General features: G+C 45.4%; 1 protein-coding gene across 10 annotated transcripts in view; it reads right to left on the reverse strand.

The window, feature by feature from the left end:
- Positions 1-16,648, reverse strand: part of RHBDD1 (rhomboid domain containing 1) — a 100,570-nt gene that overhangs the window by 22,396 nt on the left and 61,526 nt on the right. For 7 of the 10 annotated variants that reach the window (XM_036237258.1, XM_036237257.1, XM_036237263.1 and 4 more), the window contains 2 exons: positions 16,186-16,326; positions 14,507-15,938 (listed from right to left, as the gene is read on the reverse strand). In XM_036237258.1, the coding sequence (XP_036093151.1) occupies positions 15,766-15,938; positions 16,186-16,326 (314 nt within the window). In that variant the 3' untranslated portion in view covers positions 14,507-15,765. The other 3 variants (XM_016118842.2, XM_016118843.2, XM_036237262.1) reach the window with 2 other exon arrangements.

Here is a 16,648-nt window from a genome sequence, read left to right on the forward strand (position 1 = left end):
ACTGCTACAAAAAAAGGGTTTGCTAAGAGTTGGTGCTTTAGTATTCATTACCATTATTACCTTTTTGGAGAAATCTCTAAAACTGATTAAAATGGTTCCAAAAGGAAAAACGAAGAGGCGAGAAGAGGAGGAGCTAAGCGAAGTGCCTTCTCCACGCTCAGGGCCTTCCTTCCTCTCTCGGGTGGCTACCTGCAGCCCCATGGGGAAGGTACAACTCCCCGGCCACAAAACCCCCTTAATTCCCTGAATTACCTTGTTCACTGATGCGGGACAGACAGCTGGGATTCCAGCTGGGGCCTGATGGCAAAGTCCACACCACGCTGGGGTATGAACTCCAGGCTGCAAAGGGCTTCATCTCAGACTGAAGGGGATACAGGCTCTGAGCTCTCCTTTCCCACTTTTTTTTTTCCCTCCTTTTTACCCTTTGCATATATTTAAAAACATAGTTATCAAAATCTTGATAGGCAGAGTTTGTTCTGGTCGGCTGGCTAAACTTCTCATGATAACTTCCATAAAATAACTGCCATGAAACGATTTTAAATTAAGGTCAATTAATCAAGCCATTTCAATTTTAATCCCCTTAAGTACCAACTTGGCAATAGTCCACAACAGAATTATTCTCGTTCTATGTCTTATTTTACAAGAACCTTCCAGACTCATATTTCTGACAGCATGAAGACGGCCCATCTCATGGATGCTTCAGGAAACACTTACGGAATGAGTGTAGAGCATCTGCGAACACCCCCTCCCAATTCAAAGATCTTATATTTCTGAATATAGCAAGATGTCCATACTAGAGATGATTTCAGTGGGAAATCTGGTTCTGTATAAATATTGTAAAACTAGACGACTAATAAAGCATGCGTGGACAACCCCTAATTCTGTCTTGAAAATCAGGAAATACCTTAAAAATCCATCTGGCCAAAATTTTACAGCATCAAAATAATACATAAAAAGGAAAAAAAATCCAGTTGGAAGATGTTCTGGACGCTTTTGCAAGGAAGCTCAGCGAGATACAAGGGAACAGAAAACCCACTGGCATTTCTGGTGGCATTCGAGAAAGCCAGCGGGTCCGAGCTGACGACAGGGGCCAGTTAACGCTTATTTCAAAGCTCCCGCCTCGACCCGGGCTGCACGCTACCCCCAGTCTCACTGCGCTTTGCTTTGCTGCAGCTCACAGGTGTTACAAATGGCAGGCCGAACCCACCACCAGCAAAAAGATGACGACTCGCTTTAGCCTGATGTTCGCTTTATTACCGTGGTCCGGAACTGAACCCGAACACCTCCGCTGTCCGCCCGCACGCCTCAGGGCAGACAGAGGTACTACAGGGTCCCCCGGACACCCCTCTAAGCCGGTGGGGAACCTTTAATCATGGTCAGAATGTGCGGTATTGCTCTTCAAAGAACTCGGTTCATTTTTTTTTTTTTTTTGATTGCACGTGATGTGTAAAAATAAGCTAGGGGGATATGGCAGAAGCTGCTCTTCATAGGGGGTGTGAGGCTGTGGACCCTGGGACAGGCTCAGAGGCGGGGTTTCACAGGTCTCCGCGGAATGAAGGCCCTGAAAACACTCGGCGGTGAACTCTGCGGTCGCAATTCCCACAGGGAAGCTTAAAGTCAACCAGGACGACGTTTATAATTTGACACTTTCTGAGAAATAGTTTACAGACAACTAACTCACCAAAATCTCTGATTTCATTTCAAGAAGAGTGAGTGTGAATATAGAAAAAGTTCACCAAGCTAGTAAATTACTAGTAGTGTTTAGCAGAATGCTATTAACAATATTATTATTAATCAAATTATTAATAAAAATATCATGATGACCCTGCCAGTACAGTATGAAAGGCAAAAGAGTGCCATGGTTAAGTCCACGGACTCCGGAACGAAGCCTGCCCGGGCCCAGATCTCGGCCCTGTCGTTCCTTAGCTACGGGAGATGGGTTAGCCATCCTTTGCTTTCGCCCCCTCCTCTCTGAAATGCGTGAACGGTAAAACTCACCCCATCGGTTGTCGGTGGATTAAGTGAACACATAGGCACATACACACTCATGTACACACATGTACACATGCTTACATACGCCCACACGGGCCACTCACCGTAGAGCCCGGTACACCATGACTCACTTAAACTCCATTTCTCCCTCTGCACGCCAGTCCCACACACAACAGTGATCTGCAAATCCAGATTTGATCTTACTGCTCCCCTCCGTAAAACTCTCAAGGCTGCCGCTGTCCCCGGGGTCAAGTACAAAACCTTTAAACACAGCGTATTAGGCCTTTCGCAACCTGATTCCCATCTACCTCGTCACTGAAGCCCCCGCACTGAAAACTACACTTCAGCCACAAACAACTGCGTTCCTCCGACAGGCCAGCCTCTCTTCTTGGGGCCTATATCCATTTCCTCTTCTCCCCTCATTCCTTTGTCCTCATCACATTCGGGGAAAAATCGAAATCCTTAAATGCCCCATGGTCTGAAACCCTCTAACTGAAATACCCGGACTGCCCCACTCTGAGATAGCACACATTCACTCATATGAGACAGGATGCTCGCTATCCAAATATTTTTCTTGCCAATCTTTAAGACAATTAAGGCGAGAGCAGATGTTCCGACGTCACTACAGTCACTCAGGGGGAAAATCCGTGCATTCTGAGTTTAGAGTAAATGGTATCCTGTTTGCACATCTCTCTCTTCTGTTTGCGGTGAGCGCGATCTTTAATGCATTTTCACGTGAAGCAGCTGTTTGTCCGTTCGTGTAACTGCAGGCAGCAGAGAGAGACACGCTCTCGGGAAAAACACCGGGCCGGGTGTTTTTAAGGACAGTGCTCACTTGATCTCAGGATTCTGCCAGTTAATTGGCAGGAGAGAACGCCCTAATTGCTCATTAACTCTGAAGACGTCCCCTCGTCTGGTGTCAAGGTCTAAGGGGTGCAGGGTGCACGGCGGCCGCACGCACGACTGCTGCGGCTCGCGGGGGGTGGAGCACCGGGTTCGCACAGCTCGGAAGCGGCAGACATGTTGGTCCGGGGTTCAAACAATCCTACCTGTAACACGGTAGAATTTAGCGCCGAGCGATTTTCCCCGCAGGCTAATGAGATGAGCCACACTGTCGATGAAATATTTTCTGAGGCTGCGAGGCTTTTCACAGCCATTGCTTATGGAAATAATTCTTGCTTAGATTGCAGTCTGCCACAATGCGGTGCTCCTTCGCGTCCACCCACCCTGGCCCGATGAGCTGGGCTGTAACGAACCGACATGTAACATAAACGGGCCATCGACACGGGCCCAGCACACAGAGAAGTCCGGAACCGCACTGAACAGCTCAGACCAAGCAGTGCTGTCTACACGCATCTGTGATGGAGATAATGATCGGCACGTGATCAGGGGTAGGAAAGGGCTAGGAAACATTGTCATAACCTGGCAAGTGTCATAGTGTCAAAGATATGTTCAAAATGGGCCTCGCTGGGCCCGGCTTAGATCTAAGTCGAGGGCTCACTCCCCTCCTTGCCTCTACGTGTCTCGCCAAAAAGCATCCTCTACACAAGAGAGAATGGCTTGCGCTTTAAAATTCATCTTTGTCACAGCACGGTGTGCCGACAAGGACCCTGCTGATCCCGAGAGGCGCAGTTTATTTAAAGTTTTAATGGAGACAGCAGGTGTTCTATACAGATGTCACTTCTAGAAGACCCTTATCAAATGCTTTATCTTCCCTTAATGTTGATATGCGAGCTACATCGAACCTCAGAATCACCCTGGGCAAAAGCAAACTGTTTCCTTTCAGTCTCACTGAACTGAAAATCAAAACTACTGGGCGTTGGGCAGTTTGGGTCGATCTGCAAAGAATTCGGAATGCGATGATCCAAGAGCCGACCCATATTGCTTTCCGGTAACACAAAACCATTGTGCAGCACGAAAATGCTCTTCCACAGAAATTGTGCCAGACTCTGCCCTTCCGTGGCGACCCAAACCTCAGAGTTTTGACCACCCCACAGGACCTTTCCTTGGCATGAAGTGGAACGGCCAGGAAAGGACCGCACTCGACGAAACGCGCAAAGTTTACGTCTTGCACACTGGGAGGTGGAACGGAGCCGCCTGGTGCCGTGGTCCCTAAATGGTGCGCTCGGGCAGCCTCCACCTGTTACGGTCCCGTGTGCCCTGGAACCGTCAGGGAAGACAGCACTGCAGTGGCCAGCGAGAGCTGGGCGTGAATACGCGGGAGCGGGCGGCCTCCTTTCCTGAAGCGTGTGGATAGCGTTAACCTGGAAGGTTTGGAGTAGAGGCGAGAAGGCGGAGAAGGGGACGAGCATGCAGGGAAAGGGGCGGCGGCATCCGGAGGGAGGCCAGCTCACAGACCCCGCCTGCTCAGTCGCCTTCGCCGCTCTGAGCGACCACCAGGGACCGGAGCCGAATGCGCAAGGTACGCTTTTCTCTGCATTTCTCTAGAGAGAATCTGATGCCTCAAAGGGGATGGGCTCGTGGAGCACATCGGAGGACAGCAAGGCTAATATTGAATACGTTTTGGCAGTGCAGAGGTTTATTTTAATATTTTTCTTTATAAAGGTTCTGTGTGATTTTGCAGCAATTTTAGGAAATGGAGTTAAGCCAAAATGAGACGAGAAAAGTCACCATAACCTTATTCCTGAGAAATAAGGATGACTGGCATTTTGTTAAATATTATTCCAACCTTTTTCAATAGTATATTTACTAGATCTTACAAAAATACATGAGTTTCTACTAAAACTACTGCTGTACCCTGCTGCTCATCTGACACACCCTAAATTTCCTTCTCTATCTTTTTAATGGCTGAGTATTATTCTAGATCATGATTTATATAACCAGTCTCCTCTCGCAGCATGATTAGAGCATTTGCAATTTTTCCAAATGTATTTTTAATCGGCTTAATATTTATAGTAATCTTACTATTGGCACAGTTTTGGTCCTGTATTACAACAAAAGTAGATTTAAATAACACAGACATGACACGGGAAGATCTCTGGTCGCTAATTGAGCTTCATGGAGATATGTAAATACGTATCATGCATGACCCTCACATCTGGCTCTCCGTAACTAAGCGCGACAGAATTACAAACAGTTCTGAATCCTTGGAGAACTGCCGTGCGATGGAACCACCACCCTGAAAGCTATATGAGGCTTTATGATAAATGGAACCCGACGTGTGACTTGATTTTCCTCACCAGTGAACACAACGCTACAAGGTGGGTAGCAGCGCGTGCGTTGACACAGATCGTGCCGAGGCAGAGCAGACGACGGCGAGAATCCTCACTTGACTCCCATCAACGAGTGGCTGAAATAATAGCTCGATGTAAAACTCTGATGTCTTAAGGTACACTTAATATGTGCAAATTTATTCTTTTTTTTTTTTTTGTGATGAACCATGTCTTTTCTAAAAGCAAAGCCAGTGAAGAAAAATTGAGTCCTCTTTAAATTAGCAATGCAAATGTCCTTAATTGAAATGTCACTCGTGTGTCCATAGTAAGACAATATTTTCAAACTCACATGCTATAATTTTTGGTAGAAACAAATGACAGCCCAGAAGGTTACTTATGATTGTCCACAGAAAACATTTTTTTTTCGGGGGGCGGGGGGGTTGCCTCACGACATGCGTGCAATGTAGCCTTGTTGTATAAGAGGGACATTCTTTCCCTATACAAACTCTTTATTTCACAATGTTTAATTCCTGCCAGGAACTTTTACTTTAAAAAAAATAAAAATAAAAAGAGCTTAGCCAATCACATATGCACAGGTGAAGACAACAGTAAGAGAAATGTTATTGTTAGTGTTTAAGTAATTGAGTCTTTCTAATTTAGCTAAGGCCGTTCTGTGGTGACTTAGACCCGCCTCAGTCTTTTCTGCTTTCTGAGTTCGGGAAGATACCTAAAGAACAGAGAAGGACGGCCTTCTTTCTGGGGTTACTCACTTACAATATGACCCTGGGCAAGTCATTTAATTTCTCTGTGCCTCTGTTTCACAACCTAAAGTAGTAAAGGCAATCACGAATGCTCCTTCTGTGTGGGTACGAGGACCTTCCTAGCACAGGAATTGCCAGCAAAGAGGCACCATGTGCTCGCTGACCTGGAAAGAATTTTACCAAAAGATCTGCAGTGGTTTCTTCCAGGGCCTGGGTGGCTGTAAGGGCATGCTTCAAACGTGATGTGACTTTTCTCTGGGGGGTGGGGTGGGGTTATGAACTATTTCTCGTCTCCTTTTTGCTGATTTCTATTTTCTACGGATTGTTTTGAAGGGCTTCAGAACAGGTGTCCCTAAGACGTGCCCCGTTGGCACATGAATTATTCAGAGCGTTAGACAATCAAGACCCTGTGGGTTCATGAGAAACTTTTACTTCGGCCTTAAAGAATTTAAATTGGGGCCTTGCCCATAATAAGAGCTATTACCAAAAATAACTTCTTATGACCTATCGATAGGGCAGGGCGAACTCCTAATTCCTTGGGGACATCTGCTCTGCTTCCTGTCCTGTGAATGGCCTCCCCATCCCCTGACACCTCAGGCGCCTTACCTCATCCTTAGTTCAAAAGGCCATACGCCCCTCGTTTTCCCTTTCTGTTTCTGCACCTCTCGTGTACGTGGGGGTCTCTGACTCTCTCATCTATGTGGGGTTCCCATACATACATATACAATTAAATTTGGTTATTTTCTCCTGTTGCTCTGTCTCATGTTGACTTAATTATTAAGATCAGCTGAAAGGACCTACAAAGGTAGAGAAAAATTCCATGCCCCCTCCATAGCTTTAGAACCAGAACGACAGATACTGCCCGGATTCTAACAGACCACAGCAGATGAGCTCAGGCACCGATCATCGCCCGTCTCAGACCCTCAACACGTGCTGCTTAGGAGCGCCTGGGGTTCGGACAGGACTTCCAGAAAAGGAGCCGAGTGCTGCCCATTCTTCACGGCAAAACCAAAGCAGGACCCCGGAGCGACCACGGCACACGCCCGTCAGGTGTCAGCACACACACATCGGAGCCCCTTCTCACACCTCATCACCTGTCTCCCGTACCTCCGAAGGCCAGGGAGACTCGGCCCCGGCTGCAGGGGGAAGCTGAGAGCCCATCTACACGCAAGTTCGGAAGGCCGATGCGAAAGCTCTCTCAAGGTTCAACTCTGCTCTAGAAAATGTGGCTTCAGTCGAGCCCCCTTTCAGGCAGGTCCTGATTCCCAGGCTACTCGTACCCGGGAAACCCAACCTACTTTGGCACCTGCATCCCCAGGGCAGGACACTGCCAACAGTGCTGGGGTCATATTAACAGACATGCACATAGATCGTGATGGGACGGGAAGTCTCTCGACTTCTCCAGGTTCCATGTCCGCATCGTGTAAAATCAGGTGTCAGGTATGACGACCCCCGCCAGTGCCAGCGCATTACAGTTTTGTTTGAAAATGGTGCTGCCTTCCCTCGTTCTCATCATCGACTTTAAAAATAACTTATATAAATTAAGCACAGGATCACGGTAATACACCCCTCCCCCGAGTTTTCAATGACAGTTGTGTGCTGAATACTCTCACAGCGTGGCCCTTATGGGCACCGAAAGCGACCACGATTCAGAGGAGATGAAACATTAAGACACAGCCATAAAAAACGTTATATACAACATTGACGTGTTGTTCTTATGATGCTTAAAGAGTTAGAGAGGCTCGAATAAAAAGAAAATGAAATTTTATTCTCTGACAATATCAAGTACTGAGTCTATTAAAAGGTCTAGACCTTCCTCTAAAAAAAAAAAAAAGATACCGTTCTGTTTCATATTTTAGTTTAGATACATAGGAATAGAAACTTCTTCGCACCTTCAATTGTTTGATCAATACAAACTTATATCCATTGCAAGTTTAATGCACTATTTGATATCTCTCTTCCAAATTAATATATTTTATAGAAACGATGAGAATTTATCAGGCCTATATTATAGTTTTCTCCGACAAAATATTATGTTATGAAACACTGTATATACACATCAATAACTTCTGAGATAAAAAATTTATAGGAAACAAGTATCCAAATCATTTTTGTATCAGTGAACTTGACATTCTATAAAATTCTTACATAAGTTAGGGAATGATGGTTGCTGAAGTAGAGAATTTCATAGATGGATAGGCAAAGTGATCATTCATTTCAAAAGTTTCTCTCTCTCTCTCTTTCCTAAATCCAGCATTATTGGTTAGCTGAAGTGAAAAAAGGCACTTAAATCTGTCATTCAGCAAAAAAAAAATAGTATTTTCGGTCTGACGGTAAAGAACAAGATTTATTCATTTCTGTAGGCCGCAATGCTTAACAGGAACTGTCACATCCACGGGGCTCAGACAGGGATTCGCCGAGGACCAGAATGAGTAAGAGCCCGGAGCGACGCCATGAGTCTGCGAGCTAACCGCTCTGCAGCCCTCCGGAGCTGGTGGCCCAGACTGGTCTCCACAAGTGGGGGAAGGTACAGGGGACGCGGGTGGGAGGAATTAATTCATTAGTTTTCTTCCGACTTTTATTGTTAAATCTGCTCATTAGCATCTGAATGATGACTTTCAATAAATGGTGATTGTGGGGGAGAAATTACACACGTAACTATTAATGTCAATTTTACCAATATGTTTAAGTTTCACGTATCGTTCTTATTTTATTATTTTAGCACTGGCTGGGCTACAGTTAATATTTTTTAAATATGTAACTGAAACAAAACGGGAGCCTGTCCCTTCCCGCTAGGGACCTAAACAGAATTCTGGGCCACTCGCTTTATTATGTGTCTTCCTGGATGAGACAGTTACACGTCGTGTCATAGATTTGAAACAGTATGAACCTATGTTTCTTTACGTGAACAATTTCACAACCAGATATAGTCTCGAATACCAAACTTAACTCACCGAAAGGAATCTCTCCAACACAGAGAACAGCAAATAAAAACCAGGAATCAGAAGGAACCGAAATTGCTTTTAGACATTCTGGCAGATGATACTTTTTTTTTTTTTTTTTAACACATAGATAGTTTTCCTGGGGGAAAACATACCAAATTATTAAAAAAAAAAAAAAAAAAGTTAAGTGGTGGCGCAGAATAGTTCGATCCTGGCCTGGCCTGGCCTGCTGAGCGCCTGCGAAGCCAAGCAGGGTAGCCGTGCACGTCTGCATAGGTTAAAAATTGCCAACTGCGTCACGCCTGCAGCACGGGGCCCCTGCACACGAGGCCAGCATCTCCTCCATGGACGTATCGATTCAGATCCGCCAGAGATCGTCGTTTGAAATGATCTTTTATCTCATGCGCCCTGAGACCTAGGAGTTGAACAGTCACCGACATTCCTGACACTTCTCCACATATCTTCATATTTTTCTAGCTACGTGCCTGCTGCTCAGTCCATGACCGCAGGATAACAGGGAAGACAGAGGCTTTTATTATAAACATCATCATCATAATAATAATAAAACATAATGATGTTTTATTATAAACATAGTAAAACCAAAGTCTGATCAGAGTCAGGGGCTCCCGCCTCGGGTAAAGCTGACTGATACGCCAGGCCCGAAGCGCCCATCCTCTCTGATTTGTGCCACGCCGCGACGGATTAAAAGAACAGGAACATAATTTACTTCCTTTGTTCTCAAAAAATTCTTTACAATAATAAAGAAATAAGACAGATGCTGCCTTTATATACCTTGGTGTAGCTTCAATAAAAAAGAAATGTACAACTTAGTTAAAATAAACCCTTTCTCTTTTCTATTTAAAATGTACCTCAACTGGTCCTTCTGAACATATGATGCTTATAAACGGGATTCAAAGATTGTCAAATGACCTGCTAACAGTAAAAACCTGAACACTTCCTTCCCAGTGTGGCTTCCCTGGTAATTTTACATCTAAAGACTGAGAGAGACAAGGCAGCAACCAGTTCCGGTCTGAGGCCAAGACCTTTGCAGTTTATCCCGCCCTAGTCCCACATATGGCTACCCAGCAACCCCGACTGCACAGAGTGGGGAGGGGGTGACAACTCTGCCCGATTGGCACAAGAGAGCCGAGTGTGACTGGGGCCATTTGCCTTTCAGGAGAGTCTAAGAAAGGCAGCACAAGTCGCTCCACATGTCAGCGAGGGCTTCCGGCTGTAACCGGCACACGTGCTCCAGGCTGGCAGACGGAAGCTGCAAGGGACACAGCTTTGTGCCCAGTTGCCAGCTGAACTTGGTGGCAGGCTTCTTTTTCTTTCTTTTCTTTTTTTTTTTTTTTAAGGCACAAATTATACATGGGAGGATGTGGGGGAGGGGAGAGGAAAATGCAATGAGCTAATGTTCCTAGCTGGCATCTGCCTTTTGACTCAAAGAAAGAGATGGCCCTTTTCCAAAATTTTTCTATTATTGTGGTATCAGCTGCCTCCTGGACTCGTTTTATAAAAGCTGAGACTGCCAATGGAACGGGACAAGATTTCTGTTAATAGTGGTAATGTGCAAGCTGCTTGAAATAATAGGGATTTCGATATTTCTTCTACAAAGACTGCTTTGGTATTATTATTACCAGCATGAGCTTTAGGACTTGTAATCATGGCCAGGTATCGTTAAGAAATACAACAACAGAAAATTCTGAGGTTAAAAAGTTGCTACCTTGATGCTTTAATTTACTCTTCTAATATATTTAACTAACGAACAGTTTGAAACTAATTGGTTCTGGATGTTTCTTGCTTGACTGGCATTCTCCCAAGTGAATTTCTATTAGTTGGCCCTTGTAGATCTTAGTATTATTGGTTGACAATTATACTAACTTTTTACTCTGAAAACTGAGAATCAAAGAGAAGGAATTAAGCATGTACCCAGGCTTTTAAAAAAGGATTACAGATTCTGTCTACTTCAGGAGGGAAAGATCTTTATTTAAAAAGAAAAAAAAAAAACCTAGTAAATAAATGTACTAAGAATGATAGATTCAAGCCCCAATGAAGAATAAGAAATGCTTCCTGCTTCCATTTAGGATGTAAAAACCTGGAAAAACATCACTCCCCTCCTTATAATAAACATAAATGCTGGTAATCTGCGAATTAATAACTTTTCCTCCACCCAGCAGAGAGATGAGGCAGTCGGGCAACCAACTAAACAGAAGTCTAAAATGGCACAGGGCACTTGCTCTGTACTGAGAACAGACTCTGCTGAACGCTAATAAAACAATTTAGCCAAAACCGTTAACAAACTGCTGAAGTGTGAGCTAACAGGAGGACCCAGAACACAACGTATTACAGAATACACTGGGGGTGGCAGGATACAGAAAGCCACACACACTTTGCGCTGTTCTCAGGACCTCAGGTGGTCCTCACAGAAGAGACAGGTGAGAGCCTGGAGAAAGTGTCCCCTGCGTCCCTGGTGCGGTCCCGGGGACAGGACGGCAGCCACTGCAGGGAAGCTTTGCGTGAAAGGCTGCCAAGAGCCTTCTCCCCTGTCAGCCCCATGGAACAAAAGCCTTAAATGCCTGGGAGAAAGGCAAAACGAAAACAAAAACAAAGACAAAACAAGCAAACAAACAAACAAAATCTCTAAACTTGGGGGAGGGACAGGAATACCGAGAAGGCCACAACTCCAAACCAGGGGACACACGGATGGCCTAAGACTGAAGCTTAATGTTGAACCACTATGTCGTACACCTGAAACTAATATAATATTGCATGGCATCTATGATTAAAAATTTTTTAAAAACTTTAGCGTACTCTATATAAAGAAAGGATATAAATATTGGATGGGAAAAAAAAATCAGAGCGTACCCCCCACTTGCCTCCTGCCACCGGACTAAAATGCACTGAGCAACAAGAAACAGCAGCGCACCACGGGGCAGGGGCCGAGAATGGACGGAGAACCCACCCAAGTTCTGGTGCAAAGGACCCGAAATCGAAGTCCAAGCAGACGGCGGGAACAACTCAATGGCAAATCAGCCTCCACCCAAAAACTAAGTAATGCTAGAGGAACAGGAAGCCTTTGGCGTACTGCGGGTACAATACGTATGCCACATTACAGTAATTCTGTGTAATTCAAAATGCAGTGTTCAATAGACAGATACATAGACAAATCAGTAGAGATACAGCTGAGCAACATGATCGACTGTGTTAATTCACATCTGTTGAACAAGCCACCCGACCAGAGCAGAATTCACCGTCTTTCCAGGTACACAGGGCATTTTCACCAGGATGGACCATAAACAATCACAAGCAGGTAAGATGTATCTTGGGAACACAAACCTGCTTCAACTTTGAAAATCAGAATGATTTAGTATGCCAATAGGCTAAAGATGAAAAAGTATATAATAATCTCAACAAATACAGAAATTTTTACAAGCACTATTTATAATAACATATGTCTTACTCCAGAAGGAAAGAAAGAAAAGAAAGGAAAGAAAGGAAAGAAAGGAAAGAAAGGAAGGAAGAAAAGAAAGAAAGAAAGAAAGAAAGAAAGAAAGAAAGAAAGAAAGAAAAAGAAAGAAAAGAAAGAAAGAAAGAAAGAAAGAAAAGAAAGAAAGAAAGAAAGAGATAAGAAAGAAAGAAAGAAAGAAGAAAGAAAGAAGAAAGAAAGAAAGAAAGAAAGAAAAAGAAAAGAAAGATAGATACTTAGGTGTAAATCAAAGAATATATATATATGGAAGATTTATATGTTCAAAAATTGAGAGATGTGAAATACGATTACAAACACACTACTGAATGAAAAAAAGTAAAGTACAAAACGGGACGTGCTAAGTGGTCAGAATTTTATAAAATAAACTCAAATCAAATATTTCGCTATAGCTAAAAGCTAATAAAGGCCTGTTTAAAATGTCTCCTTGGCTTCTTACGCTTAATAAGACGATCACAAAGTGTTTTTCAAGGAAAACAAAACTGAAATGAATGCCGAGCTACTTCCTTTGAGGCCACCAATCACCTCATAACGCACTTCAAGAAGCATCTTCCCAGCACTTTCCTAGCAAGCCGTTCCACATGCCCTTAAAATCATCTGCTGAAAATGAAAGTTCCATGGTCAAACAGGTTTGGGAAGCATTAATTTCACAACCTGGTTTCTCGACTGCGGAGCTAATGAGAACCTTCGGCCCGCCCGTGTCATTCTGGACCTTTGAGAGGTGTCGTGTGCGGCGTTGCCCAGATTTATCTGAACGCAGAATTTGTGGAGGCGAGAGTGAGAACGAGAGAAAGAGGAGAGGGGGGAGGGGGAGGGCAGAGTTGTTTCGGGCGGCCTGTGAGATCAGGTTGCAGATTCTGGATTATTTTGCTTCTGAATACGTCGACGTGCGCCTCCTGAGAAAAAGGGACATTCTGCTACCTCCCTGCAATACCGTGATCTCACCAAACGAAGTTAGCTTAGATTAGTTCCCTGATAATATCTTGTCCAAATACAAAATTGCCCAAGTTTTCTCAAAAAATGTCTTTTATAGCCAAACCAGTCTTTTAAGGTTCTTACATTATATTTGGTTATTTCCTTTTACTATAAAACCACATTCTGCTTTATATATATATTTTTCCATCCCCAGGACGCTTAGTTTCATTGAATTGTAGAAATCCCGTGTTTCATCTGGTTATTTCTCGCTAGCATGATTCAGCCTGTTCCCCTTTTCCGTGTCTTTCCTGTATAACGACACTTACATTTGAAGTCTTAGAGCCAGGGTAAACAGTTTTAGCAAGAATATGTCATAGATGGTACCATGTTTCTCATAATGCATCATATCGGGAGATGCACACTGTCAGGTACCCCACTAATGCCACGATTTTGATCACTGAGTTGCAGTGGTGACGGCCAAATCTCTCTGTCGCCAAGGCACATTTTCCCTTTGCTAGTAGCATGTCCTCTCTGGGCTGATATTGTATCACCGTGTGAATGTTCTGTTTCTCAACAACTTTCTGATGATCTTTGGTGATCTTTACAAGACCATCGCTTATTTCACTGGGTTTCTCATTAATTTTTATTACTTCTTTTAAAATTTCTTTATAGTAAAATGTGCTCTTTGGGGTGTACAGTTATATGAGTTTCGACAAAAACAAAGCATCGTGTATCCACTACAATCTAGATACAGAATAGATCCATCGCTTCAAAAAATTCCCTTGCACTGTCCTTTCGTGGTTCTAAATAAAATTTGCACAAAGTCCACACTGAGTAGCTTTGCCCTGGCCTGCCACCTGTCCCATAATATTTCCTGTGTCGCCTGGTAGTGATTAAACTCCTTTGTGAATAGGAATAGCCACGAGAACCTGTTACAACACAGGGCCTGGGCCCCGACTGCCCGAGGTCAGGATGCCGAGGCCTGCGGCGAGTGACTATGATACTGGCAGTCCGCCGATGACCTGTGATGCAGTGACTAAGAGAACGGCCACGATTCTCCATCTGCCCTCCACCCACGCCCTTTGCAAATGTGACTCTGCAGCTTATCCCGTGAAGAGGTGGGGTCTGTTTCCCCATCCCACGGATCTAAACTGGTCCTTGGTTCTTTCGTTAGTTAAGACACAGAGGAACTGACGATGTGTCTGGACAATCCTTGCTCGTTTCCACACTCTCATGGAGCCTGCGCACTGAGGCCGGGTGGCCGAGCCCGGGCCAGCTTCCTGGGTGAGGAGTGACATGTGGCCTGACCACCATCTCCTCGGACAGCAGTCGGGCATGTGAATGAGGCCACCCTAGAGCAGCCGGGCCACGCTGACTGCTGCGGGCCCCTGCGCATACCAGCCAAGACCACGTAAGCCTGACCCAGCTGACTCACACGCTCAAGAGCAAGAAGCCATGCTTATCGTTTGAAGCCACGTGTGGCGCAGGTATTTGTCGCTCCGTAGCAGATGACTGACACGCCGCAGTTCTGATGCTCTTCGCCTGAGAAATGCGGATTCCTTCCTTCCCGCCCCCTTCCCCCTGCCACCGCCGTAAGGCAGGCTTCCATCTCTTATTCATACTGCGACAGCCTTGCGGTCATTCCCCACCTCCGCGCGCAGTGCTGCTGCTCAGACTGTATTCACCGAAGTCAGAAACCGGGCTGTCGTCGTTACGTGTCCCGTCGTCTAGCACGATGCCTGGTGCCTCCTACGGTGCTCGGTCCCTGCTGGCAGAGCGGCTGCTGCCGGTTCTCAGCCACAGCTCTGATCGCATCCCTCCCGCGTGCAGGACTCCGCCGGCCTTCACGCCAGACGCCGGTCCCCTTTCTACGCGGCCTACTTAATTCTAGGGCTTCTGCGATCTCGTGCCCCAGGCTTGCTTCCCACGCGTCTCCCCCTTCTCCTCTTAAAGCTCCGTTCAAAAGTCAGGGCTGGCTGACCACGCCCCTGACTCCTGCCTGGAAGGCCCTTTCAAACATCTGCAAACCCTACGCATTTTTAAAGGACCCACTCAAAGGCTGCCTCCTCTGTGAAACTCTGATGGCTCTAGGTAAGAAACACTCGCCCGTCTCATGGCCTCCAGCACTTAGCTTGAGTCTCTCTTAGGGATCTGATTTTATGATTCCTTGTGTATTATGGTATCTAGCAGGCACCCCCTACCTTTTTGACTGTGACCTTTTGGGGGGCAGATTCTATCTTTTGCCTCTCTGCAGTCCCCATTGTCCCTAACACAGTACATGAAACACTACGACCTTAATAAATGCTTTCTGAATGAATAGGTCATTTTTAGTCACTACTAACACAATAAGAACAGTAACATCCAAACTTATCGGTGAAATTCAGAACAAAGATGGTAAAATAAATGTAGTAATTTTCATATACCTGTTTGTAAAGGAATTTGGGGGAAAGTCGGTTAAAAATACAAATCCCTAGGCTCTGCCCGCAGAGATTGGTCTAGGAGGTCTGGGTGGAACCCTGAGTTCGAATTCTTATCAAGCTGTCCATGTGACTTTCGGGAAGGTTCACGGGCGACACTGATACACAGTGACATAGAGCCTTTTCCCAAGTGCCTGGGGATTCTTTCAAAGTTTCTCGACTTGAACGCCGAAGCGCCGAGCACAGCAGACCTATAAAAAGAACTGCTTTAACAATACGTACCGTCTGGCACCTCGTGAGCCCAGGTCGCTGGGGATGCGGCATCGCACCCCGTGCTTGGCAATCACAATCGGCACATCGTTTTTTTTTTTCATCTAGTTATCCTCTTATAAAATAAACTCTTTAAAGTCTGATCTGCTACAGTCAGTCGGTCCTTTTGCAGACCGCCTCGCCACGTGAAGTCTGTTTTAAAGTAAGGGAAGGAAGCGAAACTCCCACCTTGGTCCCGGAGGCTGGCTCGGACGGCCCTCTCCAGCTGTTCCTCTTCGCTCAGGCCCGCCGTGTATGCGTCGTACGCGTTGTACGCATGGTAGTTCCTGTGCTCCTCCTCACGGGGATGGTCCTGAAACCCGGTGTAGCCTGCGGCCACAACAAAAAGGTTAGAGAGCAGAGCCAAGGGCCGTCCTTTCCATACGTCCTATTTTATAAGCCAACACGGTAAAATAATTCAGGCTACTATGTTTGGTACGTCGATAATCTTCAGAAGAAGGGGACAGGTGGAGACTTCCTCCAGGAGGGTGGGCAGGGACTGTTTCGTCGGGGTCGTGTCCAGCGAGCTCAGCGCCACATCGGACACGAGTGAGTCTTTACGTGAGGAAGAGGAAGATGATATTGATTTAGAAGACAGTGGAACTGGAGAGGGGCCTGGAATAGACTATTCACGTGTAAATGGATTCTTCCA

The sequence above is a fragment of the Rousettus aegyptiacus genome, unplaced genomic scaffold (genome assembly GCF_014176215.1).
Source record: "Rousettus aegyptiacus isolate mRouAeg1 unplaced genomic scaffold, mRouAeg1.p scaffold_m13_p_2, whole genome shotgun sequence".
In the NCBI taxonomy this organism is placed as follows: Eukaryota; Metazoa; Chordata; class Mammalia; order Chiroptera; family Pteropodidae; genus Rousettus; species Rousettus aegyptiacus.